This window comes from Sporothrix schenckii (genome assembly GCF_000961545.1).
Source record: "Sporothrix schenckii 1099-18 chromosome Unknown Cont38, whole genome shotgun sequence".
Taxonomy (NCBI): Eukaryota; Fungi; Ascomycota; class Sordariomycetes; order Ophiostomatales; family Ophiostomataceae; genus Sporothrix; species Sporothrix schenckii.
In genome coordinates, this window is record NW_015971139.1 from 2,473,435 (window position 1) to 2,487,719 (window position 14,285).

Sequence of the window (14,285 nt, forward strand, 5' to 3'; positions counted from 1 at the left end):
CAACCAGTCGCGATGACCACGGAAACTTTAATTCTGTGATGCGGCTCGCTTGGGTCGTGGTGGGTCTACGAAAGATGCAATTACCTGGACTGGAAAAGTGTACAACGGGTTTGGGAATCCACCGTCGTGTCGCTTCCAAGTTTTGTGATGTTTATGCGCACGAGCACGGAAGACGTTGGCCCGGGATGTGTGACTGTGTGTTTGGGCCAGAGAATGATGATTTGGGTTAGATGCAGGGGACAGTTGCTACGATGAGAGAGAAACCGGGATCGTGGAACGGCGGTGATCACTTTGAGTGGACTAAGATGTTCCGTACGATCAGAACGGCATGCTTGCACAACTCAGGAAGCGGACGGATCACGGCGGGACATGACGTCGTGGCTTTCTCCAAACAAAAGCCAACAAAAGGCACTGGACCAACGGGCCGCGACGCCGAGCTTTTGTCTAGAATAAAATTGCAGCCCACTGGGTGGAGAGAGCAACGTGGAGAGAACGTGGCATCGCGCAGAGTGAGATACTCCATTTTGCGTACTGCAATTTGCGAACGGAAGCAAAGAATTCTTTGAACTGCGAGCGAATGCGGCAATGGATTTTCACGTTGATGATCTAATCGCAAAACGAAAGTGTCCTAGGAAGGAATACCAGGAAAAATTAACTTTCTTCCAGCTTTATTTTTGTGTCCTTTTTTTTCTTCCTTTGTTCTCGAACAGTGGATGATGCGCGTTGTGACGCCAACTGAAGCAGGTCTTGTTTCATGTTTTTGGAGGAAGCAAAGAGGAGACTCCAAGCAGCCAAGGACCACCTTGAACAAGCCAGGCCGTCTCGTCCCTTGTATATGGTACTATTACATCGTTATCTGATTAACACAACGTACATAGACTTGGACATCGTCTTGAAATTTCGTGTGTCGTAAATGGTTGACAACGATCGCTGTGCTATTGTGCTGTGCTATAAAATTGAAATGTGACAATATTTGCATATATGATGCGTGCTGCCCTACACCGCCGTCTTGGCCGCTGCCGTCAACGCGCCGGCCAGCGACGCAAGCCCGCCACCCACGCTCTGGCGGCTCCGCAGCGTCAGCACCGCCGCCTGTTGGGCCACATCCACCAGCTGCTCGGCCCGCCCGCCTTGCGCAAGACCGGCCACCAGGGCACCCAGGAACGTGTCGCCCACGCCGTTGACAGAGACCACGTCGTGGACGGGGACGTCCTCCACGGCCGGGAACAGACGCATGTAGATGCCCCCGACAGCCGGCTCAGTGTCGTTGTGGTCTTGGCCCGGCACGAAGGGAGGCGCGCGCACTAACAGGTACGGCTCGGCGGCGCGGTCGTGCAGCAGGGGGTCGTCGCGGTGCAGAAGCTTGGCAAACAAGACACCGCGGCTGCCGAGCTTGGTGAGAAGCGTCGGGATGTAGGGCAGCAGCTGGACCGCCTGCTGGGGCACGCCTTCGTCGGTGAGGGCAAACGACGTCAGACGGACAAACCGCTCGCGGGCACCGGCACCCAGGCCCAAGGCATCAATCACGCGGAACCAGTGCGGGTCGTCAAGGACGAAGCCATGGCGCTGGGCGGCGGCGTGCATGGCGGCCAGTTCGTACTGGTTGGGGGTCGCCAGGTCAACAAGGGGACGGGGGAACACGTGGCTGGCACGATCGTTCGACTTGTCGGCGTCCGTCACCTCAAACAAGCGGCTCGACTTGGCCACCGACACCGGCTCAAAGGCCACCTGCACGCCGCCCTGCTGCCGCGCCGCCCGGATCCAGCCGTGCAGACCAGACGCACTCCAGTTGGCATCGGCCACGAGCCAGCTGGGCTGCGCGGCGGCGACGGCCGATGCCCAGTAGGTGGAAAAGTTGTGCTGCTCGTTGGAAAAGATGGCCATGTCGGCCATGGCCACCATCAGATTCTTGTCAGCACCGTTGATCGCGACGTAGTGTGCCGTGCGCGCGGCGCTGTACGTGGCCACGTCGAGTTGTCGGACGCCGTCCGTGTCGAGGCCGTTGGCCGCCATGGCTGCAAGCACAGTGGCGCCGGCAATATCCTCGCCGACTAGGCTGCACAGCCGTACACGCACGCCCTGGGGGCTTCCAATGGCATGTGCGGCCAGCGCCACGTTGTGGCCGACGCCGCCGACCGTGGGTACAATGGATGCCGGGTTCGATGTGTGTAGCCGTGGAGCCGGGTCGGAACTCTCGCCGCCAAGGCCGTCGTCAATGTAATCACAGCTGAGGTCGAGCGCCACAGAACCGGCAACAAGCACGTCGACGCGGCCCGATGGAGTGGTCTCTGGAGCAGGGCTTTGTGTCTGGGCTGCCTTTGGTGAACTCGTGACTGGATAGGATGTGTAGGATGGACTATCGTAGATGTGTAAGCTAGGTACACAGAAGACGACCAAAATAAAAAGAAAGAAAGAAAAAAGAAAAAAGGAAATAGAAAAGCCAAACATCACGACGACGGAACGCTCACCTGTCCTCGCCGCCCGCCACCAGCGCACTCAGGTGCACTGCCACCTTGGCCGCCCGCGCTACATTGGCCTGCACCAGCGCCACGTTCGCGCTCACCGTGCGCTGGTCCGTCAGCTCGCGGATCCGCCGCAGCACAAACGGCGTGTTGCGGTTGCCCGTGTACCCGCCCGCGGCCGCCTCGTTGACCACGCGGTCGATGACGGCCTCCATCTCGAGGCGCGGCACCTCGCTGACGTGCGGGATCGCATTGGCAAACAGCAGGCCCGTCTCGACGCCGAGCTGTTCCTGTGCCCACACAATGGCTGCGGCCTCGGCCTCGTCGCCGACCACGGACGGGCTGGGGATGCCGCTCTCGCGCGCCCAGAACGCAGGGAACGCCACCTCGTTGGCGGGGCGGCCGTCGGCAAACGTGCCCACGTACACGCCCTGCGTCTCCAGGTACTCCAGCGTCGCGGCAATGTCCAGAAACCCCTTGCAGCCGCTGCTGACCACGGCCACGCGCGTGCGGCCCAGCTCGCTGAGGTCGGCCGAGATGTCCATGTGGTCGTGCCAGCCGCGGTGCACACCGCCGAGGCCACCCGTGCCAAACACCCGGATGCCTGCGAGCCGCGCCAGCACCATCGTGCCCGAAATCGTCGTGCCGCCGTGCCGTCCGCGCTGGTGGCCCCGTGCCGACATGACCGCCAGGTCCCGTCGTGACACCTTTTGTGCGCCTTCCTCCACCATCCGGTTGACCTCGTCCGGCGAGAGTCCCACGCGCGGCACGCCGTCCAGGACGCCAATCACGGCCGGCACGCCACCGTTCTCACGCACAATCGCCTCGAGCCGCAGGTCCATGCCGAGCGCGCCGTGTGTGTAGATGGTCGACTCGAGCGCGACGACGGGCTGGTTGGTCGCGAGCGCGGCCTCAACCTCCTCTGAGATGCGCAGGATGCCTCGTAAGGGCGACGTTGTCGCTGCGGCCGACGACATGAACCGCGGCCGGCTCACATGGCGTGACGCTGTCGATGCTGCCCACGATGCCAGTTGTGTCGGCGGTGTCCGGTGCCACCGTAGACAGCTGCTGGTCTGCCTCCACACGGCCGCCATGGTGATAACTGGCTCTAGCAGGTGTAGACGTGATATGAAAGAGAGTATGTCTGTCCACGTTGTGTAATTTAAAACCCTGGCGAGTCGTCGTGAAATTGTGCTCGTCGTGTGAGTTGTCTTATCAAGTGTTGAAGTGGTACGAGGTACATGTGACCTACGAGGTAAGAAGACGTAGATCGGAAGACAGGGATTTGGGGCGGGGCAGTAGCGGCCTGGAATGCTGTGGAGTGCTGATAGCGCTCACTGTAGTTCACCACGACGGCCGTGTCCGACGAGGAAGGAGCAAGCGAAGCACGAAGCACAGACATCTCGCCGTCGTTGGAAAGAGCGCCCATCGTAGTTTCCCAGAGACAACTTTCGCATAAAGTGCAATTTTGTCATGGAAGGAAAGAACAAGAACAACACCATCGCTCCTGCCATGCCAGGTCTATCAAAGTGGGCCGGCCAACAACTCTCAGTTTGCCGTTCAATCCCTTCAGAAACAAGCCTTCCTCGTAACACAAAATTATACAAAATTTCGTGTGGCTGATTTGTCACTTTCTGACAGAAGTGCCAGTCAATATGTCTGTGCAATATCAGTTTGTTCGTTGTATTTGTTCTTGCCTCGGTGTCAGTGTTGTGTAATAACCAAGTGCCTGCTGTGGGGCCCGCCGATCTCTTTCATTGGCAGGCGCGAACATCTTATCGATAAGCGATTACCTTTTTCTTTTTTTTATCAGCCAATTTCTGCCCTCCAAAAAGTCTCGAGCAGCACTCGCCTCGCAGGCACAAGACACATTGAATCTCAACCACGACTCCTCCCTCCCTCAACCACCACCTCCTCTCCTCACACATACACATACCATCATGGCGTCACGATCGAAAACCGAGCGCCAGGTCACGGCAACTGTTACCAATGACGCCGAAATGTCCGATGCAGGGAGCTCCGACTGGGAGATTGACAACAACAGCAACGACAAGGGCGGCAAACGCCGAGCCGCTCCCGTGCTGGACAAAGACGCGGAGGAAGAAGACCTGGAGCGGCTGGTGCTGGGCGACCGGGCAGGCTTCCGTACCCAGCTATTTAGCAGTAGTGGCGACATTGTGGGTGACGCCGGCCGGTCGCTGGACGAGCTGGCTCTGGCTGTGATGGACGATCGCGGCGAAGACAGCGAAGACAACCCGTTTGAGGATGCTGAGGACGCACACATGTTTTTGTACGACGAGTCGATGCAGCCACACACTTCGTTTGCCTCGACCACGACGAAGCAAATCAAGGCCTCCGGCACCGAAAACGGCCCCGATCCGAATGCGCCGGCATGGGAGGACAGCGACGACGAGCGGCTGGTGGTGTCGCTGGCCGGGCGGACGCAGCTGCGCAAGCTACGGCGGACAGAGGGCGAGGATATGGTGAACGGCACGGTGTACGCGGCGCGGCTGCGGCAGCAGTACTTGCGTCTGAATCCGCAGCCGGGCTGGGCGGTCGAGGCAGACAATGCCCGGCTGGAGCGGCTGCAGCTGCGGAGTGGCGGCAAGAAGAAGGAGAAGAAGGAGAAGAAGGAGAAGAAGGAGAAGAAGGAGAAGAAGGAAAAGAAGAGCAAGAAGAAAGCGCGTAGACGGTCATCTGCGGCTGCTGCTGCGGACGACAATGATCTGTCCGACGAGGTGCGGAATAGCGACTCCGACTCAAATTTGGACGCCGCCTCCGACACGTCTTCGGATTCAGACTCGTCCGACGACGAGGCCAGCTATGAGCTGCTTGGGTCGGCCCTGCCCCTCGACGCCCTGCTGCGCAGCACCAGTGCCATGGCCAGCGCCAGCCAGATGCTCTTTGCCAAGGGCGGCAAGGGTGGCGTCGACCGTGCCCGCCGGCTGCGACCGGAGGTCATTGACATCCAGAAGACACGTGACATCCCGACACCGCACGCCGGCCCTGTCGGTTCCCTCAGCTTCCATCCCGCCTACAACGTGTTGCTGTCGTCCAGCACCTCCTGCATGCTGCATCTGCACCAGATCGCGCCCGGCGCCCACCCGACGCCCAACCCCCTGCTGACGTCGGTGCGTGTGCGCCGCACCCCCGTGCGCCGCTCCGACTTTTTGCTTGACCCGTCGTCCGCGTCGGCCGACGCCCACCAGATTGTGTTTGCCGGCCGCCGTCGCTTCTTCCACACCTGGGACCTGGCCACCGGCAAAGTCCAAACGATCCACCGCGTCCAGGGCCACGCGCTCGAGCACCGCAGCATGGAGCGCTTCCGTTTGAGTCCCGCCGGCACGCACATGGCGCTGGTCGCGACCGACCGCAAGCGCGGCGGCATTGTCAACGTGCTGGACGTGCAGACGATGCAATGGGTGGCACAGGCACGGCACGAGAGCGTGGGCGGCGTGGCGGACCTGCAGTGGTGGCGCGACGGCAGCGGCATGACGATTCTGGGCCGCGACGGGAGCGTGGGCGAGTGGAGCCTGGAGGCGCGGCGGTTTGTGGGCGTCTGGCGCGACGATGGCTCGACGGGCGGCACGGTGCTGGCCCTGGGCGGCGGACAGGTGGCCGGCCAGACCGGTGGTCCCGCGATGCTGGGCGGCGACCGGTGGGTGGCCATTGGCAGCAAGACGGGCATTACCAACCTGTACGACCGTGCGCAGCTGGTCGAGACGGACGGCACTACCACCACCGTCGTGGCCACCCCGACGCCGCTGCGTGTCTTGGAGCAGCTCGTGACACCCATTACGAGCATCTCGTTCACGCCCGACGGCCAGCTGATGGCGTTTGCCAGCAAGCACAAGCAAGACGCGCTGCGGCTGGTGCATCTGCCGAGCGCCACGGTGTACCGCAACTGGCCCACGAGCAAGACGCCGCTGGGCCGCATCACGGCGGTGGCCTTTAGCCGGGACAATGATTTCTTGGCCGTGGGCAACGACGCTGGCAAAACACGTCTTTGGGAGATTCGGGCTTGACCGGCGAAAGTGAGGAAGGAAGACGAGAGATAAAAGGACGGCGTAAGGGCATTTGGATCATGGTTTCGTTCACTTTGTCATATTCCGTCCCATGCGGGCTTTTGTTGCATATCTAGACATCTATCATACAAGCATATGCATTGTCGTTACTGCATTAGGTCTCCGAGGTACAGCCCCGGCCTTGTTAATCGATTGTGGCCATCAGCGCTGCCAATGGGCTTCCAGACACAATTCTGCTCCGCGCGAAGAACCGACCGGTTGTCTCCGTGTAGTATGCGAGGGCGCGGCGGTTCCGGTGTCGAGGAACCGTTTTATCGGCCGCGGCGGCCTGCAAAAAGTCGCGTATGTTCACCCAGACGCTGCGAAGGGCCTGTTGTAAGTCAGCGAGAAGCCCTTTTGTCGGGACAGAGAAGAGGAAACAGTACCTTCTTGCACTGCGACTTGCTGGCAAAGTGACCATCAATGTCCAGAACAGACATGAGTTTCTGCCAATGGTCAAGTTCGTCCTCGTTGTAGTAGTCTTCCCAGTACTTGGACGCAAGGCCTTTGTTCTTGTTTTTCTTTGCCATTATTGTGGTAGCAAGCGTGATTAGAGTTCTTCCGATATAGACTTTGAAAGATGCGTATGATTGATATGTCGTTGATTTTCTCTAGCAGCGAGATGATGATAAATGTTCATCCAAAGACTGGAACACGGAAGAAACAGAGAGCAGAAAATTCTCAATTTAAGGACAGTGAATACCAAATCCCTACAGGGAAGGCACGGCTTTGTTTACTCACTTTTCGTTTGCCATGGTGCACGCTGGCTTTCGACATTTTTCGTTGCCATTTGATTCCTTTGTCTCAAATATGACCACCACGTTACTCGACAACTCACAAATTTTAAAAGTCAGTAATTCAATACTTCTGACCTGCAATCGTAATTCTGTCGCCGTAGACATCACACAGGTACACAGTTGCCAGCTTAGACGAAAAGGTTGGAATGCGCACAGAGCGGCTCCCGACTATTGTAGATAATGAATGCAAAAATGTCGTCATCAAAAGAAACAGGGGCAATGGCTCAGTTGGGAGAGCGTCAGACTGAAGTAATACTTCATTCAAAGCTTATCTGAAGGTCCTCGGTTCGATCCCGAGTTGCCCCAATTTTTTGGACTTTTAAGCTACTTGCTATCAACACTCTATAGACAGTGCAAACCCGTCGTGTTTGTTATATATCTTAGTTCCGTCTTGGAGGATATTTTCTTTCCATTTGTCATTTTTTCATTATAAGTTCCTTTTGTGGTAAATGCCTATGAAATAAAAACGAATCCGTTCTCTTTTCCTTTCCCAGTTACGGGCATGTCTGCCCAGCCTCCTCACGCAAATCAATTTATTATTCAAAGCAATGCGTCCAAATGCTTAAATAATAACCATAAAAAATACATTACATAAACTCATATCGTAAAACATTAAGGTGACAAATCTTAGAGACGTCGTATGTCAAAGTAAAAGAAAAGCAAACAAGGGTAGTTGGTAAAGACAAAAAAGAAACGGAGGGAGATATAGAAAGTGCTGTCAAAGCAGTCGCTAAATGAAGAACGAGACTCTACCTGCCAGCCGCAGCGGAGGCGTAGTCGCTGTCGCTCGTGTTGTTGAGCTCGTCATTGTCGTCTTCCTCATAGTCTTCTCCAGTCTTCTCGTCGCTCGTCAGCGAGTCGTGAATGCGGTACAAGGCCTTGATCCACAGGCTGAACATGGCCTCCATCTCGTCAGTGCCAGTCTCACAACCGCTAGTCGCACCCCGCTTGCTGTCCTTGTTGTCTTTGCTAGCCTTGGCCGTTTTCTGGGCTTCGGCGCGAAGCTGGTCGCGCAGTCGCTCGTATGCTTCGATCATGACAAGGATTTGCAGGGCAGAGCTGGTACTGTCGACAGGTATCGGTGTCGGGGCAAGTGGCGTATAGGGCGAGGCCACGGTTGAGGAGTGGAGGCCGTTGGCATCTTGGCTATTGTTCTGCTGAAGATGGCGGCGAGTGGCAGCGCGCTGCGAGGCGGATGTGGCCGCAGCTGGTGACGACCGGCGTATGACAGCTGACGACAGTTCACGAGTGAGCAGGTCGACGCAAAGCTGCAGACCCAGGTTGTCGGTGCGGTCGGGTTGCGTCGGAGGCGTCGGCGTCTTCCTTTTGCTGTAGATGTTGCTGTTCACGTTGTTGTCGCTGCAGACATATTTGGCGTTGCTAACGTTGTCGTTGTGCATGTGACTAAGCCCCGTCATACGGCTGCGTGTGCGAAGGGGAGGTAGGGGCTGCGGTGGTGTCGGGGAGTTGATGGCGGCGCGTGACGGCAAGTCTTGGAAGTCGGCTGTCGGTATCAGCGCGGAGCTGTCACGAGTCTCGGCCTTGTAAGTGCTCGTGACAGCCGGAGGCGCCAGCATGAACTTTCGCTGAGTGCCCATGGAGGCGGTATGCATTGGACTGTTGCAACCAACGCTACTTCGGAAATTGCTAGTGTTGTTGCGGTTATTGCTGTTGCGGTTATGATTGCGTCGGCCAGCGGAGACTGGACGTTGCATGGCGTCAACATTGAGCTCTGACTTGTCATCTGCCGTGGACTGGGAGTTGCGTGATGCCAGCAGCGCACGGTATTCCTCGGCGATACACTCGATGCTCGACTTGGACTGCAGCAGACTAAGCTCGACCTGCCGGGTAACGTCTTCAGTGGTGATGGCAGTGGCCACGCCGGTAGCTTCATCAGCGCATGCACCGCTCTCCAGCTGGCCAACGGCATAGACGGGTGTCTTGATCTTGCGGCGCTGCTTGGGACAGGGAGCAGACGACTCATCGGCCGACGAGATCAAAGAGGGCGAGTCGGGTGTGGACTTTGAGCCGCGGCTACTGCTACCAGACAAGTACGACAGCTCGGGCACAGCACGTCGACTGTCGCTGCCGCTGCCACTGTCACTGCACTCGTGGTCAAAGTCAAACTTGCTGCGGTTTCGTCTATGACCAAGGGGATACGGGGCCGAGCCGCTCACAGAGTCGCTGGGAGACGATAGGGCACAGGATGAAGCGGAACCGTTGCCGGAGGTGGGAAGGTTGCTGTGGGGTTGGTCGAAAGAAGTGGCGGCAGTGAGGGCGAGAGAGGCAGAGGAATGGTCGGATCCGTCTGAGGTGGGTGACAACATGGACGCCGACGACGAGTCTGACATGGCTGAAGAAGGGATCGGGGATCGCGGAGAAGTACGGTTTGCCTTTCTCGGAATGGCAATGGGCGCTGGTACGGCCGAATGCATCGACTTGCGAGATGTGTATGGCGGCCGGTTGGCAGTCGTAGAGGAAATCCGCCACGCATCGGACTCCTTGGAGGAAATACTATTTTGCGGCTGGGATTTGCTGTACGGGCGGTGGAACATAGGATATGACAGTGCCGTCGGCTTCTCTGCGATTCCGTCCCGTTGGGCGGCCAAAGCCGGAGGCAACATTGATATGTGCTTGGTGCGTGATGCAGAGGGCGGTGTGCTCTTTTGAGTACGGTTCTGCATGGCCCGCTCTTGCGCGCTGAGGCGCTCGTGCTCCTCCATCATCTGGATAGCGCGAGCATGAGCCGCGGCCTGTGCTGCCTTCACCTGCGCCCGGGCAGCGTCTTGGACATTGTCGAGTGCCTGAGACTCGACGGCAGGCCCGGACTGGTAGTCAATGGCGGCCGTGGCCACAGCAGGATTTGTGCCTTCACCCCAAGTTGCGCTTGGTCTTATAGCAGAGGAAGTGCTGCTGGTAGTGGTGAAAGTAGCGGTGCGAGTGCAGCTTGTGGACCGAGAGGAGCTGGGAACGCGGCTGGTACTGGATGACCTGAAGAAGGATCGTGTCCTGCTCTCGCGACGAGCCTGCTCCTCCTCCTTGGAGGGACGTGGCGCGAGTTTACTGCGGCCATCACGGCTGGAAGGTGGCCGTGAAGCGTTATATTTTGTGGCAAGGAAATATTCGTCGCCGGGTAGCTTGACAGTCTGGACGCCGCCAACTGCCGGTGCCCGAACCGCTGTGCTGCTTGTGTTTGTGGACGAGGTGCTCATATCCGCGCTGTCAGCCTGCTTTGTGACCTTTTGCAGCTTGCGACGGACCTTTGGGAGGCTGTCGGTCATTGGATCAGTCTTGGGCTCTTCCTTGCTGAAGCCGAAGAAGAGCGAGAAGCTCTTGCGGCGCTCTGCAGTCGCCATTGTGGCTAGACCTGGTAATTTGGGAGAGCCAGATCAAGTGGTATGGTCGGACCTACGATTTTTTTTTTTTTTTTTTTTTTTATTCCTGGTACACGACGGGCCTTTCCAGGACAGCAGCCTCTAAGAAACGGCTTTGTGTTTGACTGCAGCCTTGGCTCAGGCTGTGCGTGCCTGAAACTGGGGAGAAAAGACGAATGTAGGGCCGTAGGAAATGGGAAATGAAAAGTAAACGAGTGAATAGAAAAAAAAGAAGATAGGTGCAGGGCCTTGGAAGCTCAATAAAAATAAGGGTTATACGACATCGTGGGTGAGGGTGGGATGTGGGATGAATTATATCGGGCAGGCGGCAATGGGAGAAGTCTGGACTTTTCGTCAGATACGGGCTGCATGATGCTGTTCTCTACCTATTGGGGGCAGGCCCACGGACCAAGTCCTCGAGGTACTATTGTATCGAGATCCGATGCGTGAGAGAGCTGGCCGGCCTAGGCCATGCCCCAGCTGGTTCTTTTCTTTGTTACTTGGCGGCCTTGTGCGTCTTGGTCGATAGCGTAATAGTTCCAGGTGACGTTATGGTATTTTCTTTTCTTTCTTTCTTTGTAGTGCTTATTGTGATTTATCGGATTGTCTTTCTTTCTTCTGCTCCAGCATCTCCAACATGGCCTCTACCTTCCTTTCCCCTTCGCTTTCAATTTTCGTCTCTTGTCTTCCGATCAGCTAGTATGTCTCAGGTCGCCGAGCTTCATTCGTCCTCTCGTCCGTGTCTTTGGGGGACCATTCCAGCTGGACTTTGTCTCGATGCACGATTACCTCATAGTCGTGAAAGAGACGTTGGGAGGAAACGAAGGAGGGAAAGCAACCAAACCACGCTAAGACGCTAAGGTCGCATGAACGAGAAAGTCAAGCACGGCCAAGCAGTAGACTGTCTGCAAGTCGGGTCCCAGTCAAGCTAGACTCGCCAGGCCTCGTATTCGAAGCAGCCTGCAGGTCGCTTGTAGCCAATCCGCGTTGTAAGCAGCCGGGGATCTGTTGACTGCAGACCTGCAGAGCTGTAAAGTTGCAGCGCTGCAGATGCAGAACGAAAAAATAGAGGTGGCAAGCAGACTGCATACGAGGTGTGTGGGTTCTGGAAGGTTGGGCTGTCGTGGTATTGTGTGTGTGTCTTGGAAGAGAGTGGTGGATGGAAGGGTTGTCTTCAACGTGGATGATGGGATGAGACAACGACAGGGGTTAACAAAGTACCACAAGACTGACGACGCGGAAAGAGCGAACGATGTAATGAAGAGTTTCTTCCTGTAAGATCCCGGACATTGCGGTATAGAACACAGGGGAAGGAACGAGGCCACAAGGAGGGAAGGCGCGATGGATACAACACAGAATCTAGGATACTCGGGAAAAGTCAGGAAGGTGCGCCATGTTCCGTCCACACAACAAGGAAGGAACCGCCCAGGAGTCCATGATGCCATTGGAACAAACAGAGGGTACTTTTGTGCGTGTAAGACGAGGGTAGTCGGTGCTGGACCCATCATTGTTTTGCTGTTCTGCGCTGCACTTGGCTGGTCGGTGCGCAAACTGGGGTCCAATTCTTCGTAGAAACAATACCCCCACATCCTGCGCTTTAATGGGTACTTGCAGGACGCTGTGCAATTGGCAGACCCATGTACCCCAGCAGAGCATTGTACATCGAATGAAGTATGCTTTCACTTTTGTTTTGCTTCGATTTTACCAACCCCAAATAATATTCAAATGTGCGAGACAGTGTTGATCGAGTTAAATAACTTCAAGTACCCCTGGATGTATCGCACTCATGTGACACCAATATCTGGCAGACCGAACTAGGAACGAAACGGAGAGGAAGAGAAATAGATACAGGAAGTAACTGAATTGTATCAGTGAGCGGCAGGATGAGAAAACAAGAAAGAGGGGCAACCAAAGCTGGTAAGACTTACCTTCATGCGGAACCCATATACGAAGTAGAGGGGCAGCTGAACAGTGCACGTCCCAACCCTTTTTCTATACTGTATGGTGTCTGTACATCGCTTGCGATTGGAAGAGCGTAGCACGACACTTCACGGTAGTCAAGACAACAAGGGGAGAAACACACGATCAAATACAGATTAAATTCATAGAGACCGTAATTTCATGGGGAGAAAGGAGACGACAGAGACGAAAAAAAAACATGTGCTCTTCTCTGATGACAGAATTCGGGAGGGCGGGCAAGCCAAGAGAACCTAGAGATAAAAAGTAAGACAGGGCATCATACCAAAGATCCAAGCTGACGAGTACGAACATCTTCGCTCCCGCCGACTATCGACAACGGTCGGTTCTTTGAGCAGTCGTCTGTCTCACTCAAGTCAATGGGCTTTGATACGACTAGGGTAGGTCCACCTAGCGGCCAAGCAAGGTTCATAACCGTCATAAAATTGGAGGATTTTGATAGTATGAGGGCATGAGCTCCTCAAGACACAGCACCAAAGATGAGGCGTTCAGAAGCACTATAGAACGCCACTCTTCAGTATGCGCTATTCGAACAACATTACACAATGCCCGTATGCCAAAAATATACGAATCCACGCACCCATCTGCATGATGCGTTGCCGAGAACGACGACTAGAACCGAAGGAGTGGAGCCTTCATGAGGCCCGTCCCTCCAGGAGTTCCGCGCTCTTCTAGGGACTCGAGTGGCATATTACCCAGCAATACCCAGCTGCAACAGTACGATGGAGCAGATGGGGCACAGACCAACCTCTCTATCACAGAGATGGCGAGTGACAGCAGGAGAGAGTTGCTGAAAACGAAGCATGGGAGGGGCAGCGATCCACTTTGAAGCACTTATACGAAGTTTTACTTCCTTTTTCTCGGATTTTACCCTCCACTACGACGTACTGCAGGTATCCTCACGGCCGAGTCCTTTTCTGTACAATACTGTATTTAACATGTAGTTGGCTGGTAGTTGGTTTATTGTGCGTCTGCTGGATTGAAGATCAGAAACGAACAGGCCGGCTTGTGTTGGGCTGATCTGAAGTTCACGCTGATCTGAAGTTCACTAGACTATGATGATCCTGGGTATTGACGGGTGACGGACAATCGGCTCGTTTCCGTGGCGCGCCGTCTCCCGCAACCCGTTTGAGAATACGAGACGAGATATGGAGCTGCCAATGCCTCTCTTTTGCCACTTTCGTGAGCTAGCACATATCTAGAACAACAGATCATGCAGAGCGAAGGCCGTTATAGAAGTGACCGCTAATGACCCCCTCGGAGTGCCGTCGAGGTTGCTTCTGCTGTCTCATGCTTCTGGATGCTCCTTTCGTCGAGGAACTGTTTCCCTGAATTTCCTTGTGGACCCTGTCTCAAATATTCCCGCATTCCTCTCTCGAGAGTACAGAGCCTTAGGGCCACGAACCAAGCCAGGCCAGTTGTTGGGCATGTCTTTCCACCCTGCCTGTTCGACTCTGTGGGAGCAATGAAGCTGATCTTGGGATCGACAGTGCAGTGTAAAGCACTGCACTGCAGGCAACGACGGCTGACCAGCCAGAAGTCCACAATTGATGTGCGCAAAGTACTTGCGCCGGAGAACCAATGACCTTTTTTGTTAGTTCTCAGCCCAGC

The 14,285-nt window shown here is 55.9% G+C and overlaps 5 protein-coding genes and 1 non-coding gene across 6 annotated transcripts; 2 read left to right on the top strand and 4 right to left on the bottom strand.

Annotated features, from left to right (window-relative positions):
• Positions 1-996: 996 nt before the first annotated feature.
• Positions 997-3,556, bottom strand: SPSK_05955 (IdgA domain protein; the record flags this gene model as incomplete). Its single annotated transcript, XM_016732663.1, has 2 exons — positions 997-2,356; positions 2,469-3,556. 2 exons carry the CDS (start codon positions 3,554-3,556, stop codon positions 997-999), a joined length of 2,448 nt encoding a protein of 815 aa, XP_016592525.1.
• Positions 3,557-3,624: 68 nt separating this feature from the next.
• On the bottom strand, positions 3,625-3,891 carry SPSK_06793 (uncharacterized protein; the record flags this gene model as incomplete). Its single annotated transcript, XM_016733487.1, has 1 exon — positions 3,625-3,891. The coding sequence occupies one exon, from the start codon at positions 3,889-3,891 to the stop codon at positions 3,625-3,627; it is 267 nt and encodes an 88-aa protein (XP_016592526.1).
• Positions 3,892-4,402: 511 nt separating this feature from the next.
• Positions 4,403-6,487, top strand: SPSK_06044 (U3 small nucleolar RNA-associated protein 18; the record flags this gene model as incomplete). Its single annotated transcript, XM_016732752.1, has 1 exon — positions 4,403-6,487. The coding sequence occupies one exon, from the start codon at positions 4,403-4,405 to the stop codon at positions 6,485-6,487; it is 2,085 nt and encodes a 694-aa protein (XP_016592527.1).
• A 184-nt stretch (positions 6,488-6,671) lies between these two features.
• On the bottom strand, positions 6,672-7,056 carry SPSK_06740 (uncharacterized protein; the record flags this gene model as incomplete). The annotated part of the gene is made up of 2 exons (XM_016733437.1): positions 6,672-6,857; positions 6,913-7,056. The coding sequence occupies 2 exons, from the start codon at positions 7,054-7,056 to the stop codon at positions 6,672-6,674; spliced, it is 330 nt and encodes a 109-aa protein (XP_016592528.1).
• Positions 7,057-7,536: 480 nt separating this feature from the next.
• Positions 7,537-7,629, top strand: SPSK_11198. The gene has a single exon. It is a non-coding gene; the product is annotated as a tRNA-Phe (tRNA).
• A 443-nt stretch (positions 7,630-8,072) lies between these two features.
• SPSK_05945 (uncharacterized protein) lies at positions 8,073-10,679 on the bottom strand (the record flags this gene model as incomplete). The annotated part of the gene is made up of 1 exon (XM_016732653.1): positions 8,073-10,679. The coding sequence occupies one exon, from the start codon at positions 10,677-10,679 to the stop codon at positions 8,073-8,075; it is 2,607 nt and encodes an 868-aa protein (XP_016592529.1).
• Positions 10,680-14,285: the final 3,606 nt, after the last annotated feature.